The sequence below is a fragment of the Octopus bimaculoides genome, chromosome 14 (genome assembly GCF_001194135.2).
Source record: "Octopus bimaculoides isolate UCB-OBI-ISO-001 chromosome 14, ASM119413v2, whole genome shotgun sequence".
NCBI classification, from domain to species: Eukaryota; Metazoa; Mollusca; class Cephalopoda; order Octopoda; family Octopodidae; genus Octopus; species Octopus bimaculoides.
The window spans coordinates 22,673,564-22,677,567 of NC_068994.1; the positions used below are offsets into that span (position 1 = coordinate 22,673,564).

Consider the following 4,004-nt stretch of genomic DNA (forward strand, 5'->3'; position numbering starts at 1 on the left):
AATAATAATAATAATAATAATAATAATAATAATAATAATAATAATAATAATAATAATAATAATAATAATAATAATAATAATAATGATAATAATAATAATAATAATAATAATAATAATAATAATACCGTCTTCCATAATCTTCTAAATATTGACTTTGGGTTCTTGTAATGTTATATTGGGAATTTAGTATTTAACAAAGACTGTCTTTCACCTGAGGACGTAGCTTAAATTCTGCATTATTTTGAAAGATTTTTTGCATTTTGTATTAATGTAAACATGCAAGTATTCTATTTATTATTAAATATAATAATATAAATTACTGACATGCTTTTAAGTTATAAAACAATGTTTTTAAGTCACGAAATAATGTTTTTAAGTTACAAAACAGTTTGTCATGATATTTGAATTTTCTTATTAATAAAATTTCATCAAACTGTTTCTCTATCATTTATGACTTTATACACTCCTTATGGTTTTCTCTTGTATTGTACTATATATTCTATATGTTTTGTAGAATGATACATTAAGGAGCTTTTTTTATGAGTGCTACCAGATTACTTGAATCTATATACTGTGACTTAAATTTATATATATGTAATACACAACATTTATGTAATACATACATACTGATACACACACATACAATTCATATGAGGTTGGAATTATAGAAAATTATGTTATCTTCATCATGTCTAATTTGTAATAGAGAGAAGATATGCTGAACAAAACTTAACAATCATTTTCTGTATGATGACAAGTTCCATTATTCCACAGTAAAAAGCATTTAAAAACTGTAGAGAAAATGTGAATACAACAGAAATTTAATAGGTGCAATATGAACAATAGTTGTGATGAAATTTCATGTTTATTACAATAGATCTTCTCAAAGTTTCATCATATTCAACTTTCCCCAACAATTTATTTCATAATTACCATCTTCCAATGGCAAGAAATGATATGTAAATTTTAATGACATTTACTCTTCACATGTTTGTGACATTTTTTGCTTAATTTTGTCTTATTTAGAATAACTTAGCACCTCAAGCAAAGCATCTCAAATGTCTTCATATCTCAAGAAATTTGTATCACACTTTGCATTTAATGTCTTCTATATAATGTAGTTAAAAACAAGTGCCATAATGTTCCAACATACCCCAAATTCAATGAACTATATCAGTTTAACGTCATGTCATGCATGCAAAAGGAACTGGTGAGAATCTTTAAAATGATAGACAAATACAATTCCTGATAATTCAAATTAATGACTAAACTATTTTCATATGTTCATATAATGTGGTACATCAGTGTGTTGTGAATCTGGTTGTGGTGTTGGCATGTCTGGAACTTGTGAATTTGGCTGTTGTGATGGAGTCAGATCTGAGTCTTGTGAACCTTGAGGTGGTGGTAAGTCTGTATGTTGTGAACCTTGTTGTGATTGAGGAAGGTCTGCATGTTGTGGAGCTTGTGGTATATCAGATGGTTGTGATATGGATTGTGGCATATCTGTGTGTTGTGAGTTTTGATGGGATGACATATTTGTATGTTGTGTGTTTTTTTGTAGATCTTGCTGCTGAGGTGATATATTTGCGAGTTGTGAAGTTTGTGATTGTTGCTGTGAAGTTTGTGACTGGGATACATTCAGCTGAGACTGATGAATATCAATGAATTGTTGATTCTGGGTTGATTGAATTGCCTGTTGTTGTTGTTGTTGTTGTCGTGGTGATCGCTGCAGGTGTTGAGGGACACAGCTCAGTTTTCTGTCACCATTATTAGTTTTCTGATGCCTCTCAAGATGATCTTTTCGAGAAAATGCAAAACCACATATGTTGCATTTAAAGGGGCGCTCCCCAGTATGAGTACGTTTGTGCAACTTTAGTGATGATTTCTGAGTAAAAGACTTTAGACAAATATCACAGCTGAACATTTTTTCATTTGTATGAGTTCTTCTGTGCCGTTCAAGTGTGCTATTATCATGAAAGGCTTTACCACAAATTCCACATTTGAATGGCAGTAGTGCTGCATGTATACGTTCATGCACTTCACCATCAGAGTGCTCTGTGAAAGCCTTCCAGCAAGCCTTACAATTGAATGGATTTTTAGGACTTTGATATTTTTGCATATTGCTTACATTTGTAGGTGCATTACTTCTTGGAATAATGACAGCATCATGACTTCTAAAATGCCTTGTTAGATCTCCTTTACGAGAAAAAGCACAGCCACAGATACTGCATTTAAAATTCTTCTCAGCTAGATGATGTTGGTAAATAGTAGTATTGCTCATATGAGAGTGAGTTGTGGTATTAACATGTGTTCGCATGTGGCGTGTAAGATTACCATTTCGAGAAAATATACAGCCACATATATGACATTTAAAAGATTTGTCAGTACGTTGATGGTTACAAGAAACACTACTACTGCTGAAAGTGGTGGTTATTGGAACTCTGTGAGTTCGCATGTGACGTGTCAAATCTCCATTACGAGAAAAGATACTCCCACAAATATTACATTTCAAAGGCTTTTCTCTTGTGTGTATCATTTGATGTTGTTTTAGATGATACTCTTGACTAAAAACTTTACCACATGTGTCACAGTTAAAAGCTTTGTCCATTTGGTGGGTCCCTTTATGTTGCTCAAGGTTGTCGTAACAAGTGAAACCTTTTCCACAAATTTCACAACTATGTGACCGTTCTACACCATGAATAGAATCAACCAAGTCAAAGTTAGGAATATTTGATGGTATCATATGATTCATAGTGAATTTTCTTGAAATATTTGATTTTTTAAAACAAAACAGAAATAAAACTAAATATGGGCTTTAATCAAGATTGAATAATACTAATAAATTCAATTACAAATTATTTCATTAAATCTAAAATCTAGTTGAAAGAGTTACTGAAACATTTTTTTCCTTTTATTACACTTGTTTGGGGCACTAGAGACAGTGCCTACATCCTTTATAGGACCATCTAAATTTGTAGATATTGATAATAGGTGAGATTAGGATATGATTAATGTTTAAATTGAATTATTGTAGGTTGGTGATTGGAAAGAAAACAGGACAGGGAACAATGGAAAATAACAGTATTATATTATAACAGTAATTATTATATCAAATTTTGAGAAAGGTTTGAAAAGAAAAACGAAAAAAAGAAATGTTTACAAATTTCTTCAATATAAATAAAATCTTACAAAAAATAATAATGTATGGATGAGAAATAATTACTGAGAGTAATCTATAAACATATATACTCTTTCATCAGTATTATATTCTATTCAAGGTGGAGAGCTGGCAGGATCATTAACACACCAAGCAAAATGCTTGGTGACATTTTGTCTGTCTTCATGTTCTGAGTTCAAATTCTGCTAGGGTCAACTTTGCCTTTCATCCTTTTGAGGTCAATAAAATAAGAACCAATTGAGCACTGTGGCTAATATTATCTGTGTAGATATGCATGATTGCTTACCTTCATACATTTAAAATATGACACCAAATTTCACAATCTGAATAGAGTATAATATTGGTTTCAAATTTTGGCACAAGGCCAGCAATTTCAGGGGAGGAGGTAATTAACTTATTGATAATAATATTCTTGAATAACAATCAGGTTGATCTGACAACAGGTTTAGCCATTCAATCGGTGATATGGTTATCTGGAAAAAATGTATTAAAAAAACAATGATGAATAATAGAAATAAAGCAGATGAAAATAAGAAATTATAATTACAAATCAAAGTTTATGTTATCTATAGATGAAATAAAATTCTGAAATTAATGACTTTTGTGCTTGACTTTTTCAATCATTCCAGCCTCCATTCATTTCAGGCGCTTTGTTCCTGTAGAGTGGATTTAAACTACAGAGTTTAATTTCAACTGTAAAGTAAGTACTTCAATGTCTTTGACTTCATGCATAAATATATTAAAAACCACCAGTTAAAAATATAGATCCTGAGTTAAAACTCCCAACAAAGAGAAATATATAAATTTTTTAAAATAGGCCCGAGAT

General features: G+C 30.6%; 1 protein-coding gene across 3 annotated transcripts in view; it reads right to left on the reverse strand.

Annotated features, from left to right (window-relative positions):
- Window positions 1-336: 336 nt before the first annotated feature.
- The window catches only part of LOC106884023 (zinc finger protein OZF), a 25,138-nt gene continuing 21,470 nt past the window's right edge, over window positions 337-4,004 (reverse strand). For all 3 annotated transcript variants that reach the window (XM_052972772.1, XM_014935197.2, XM_052972773.1), the window contains exon 2: window positions 337-3,651. In XM_052972772.1, coding sequence (XP_052828732.1) covers window positions 1,277-2,752 — 1,476 coding nt within the window. In that variant the 5' untranslated portion in view covers window positions 2,753-3,651 and the 3' untranslated portion in view covers window positions 337-1,276. The remainder of the gene's footprint in view (window positions 3,652-4,004) is intronic.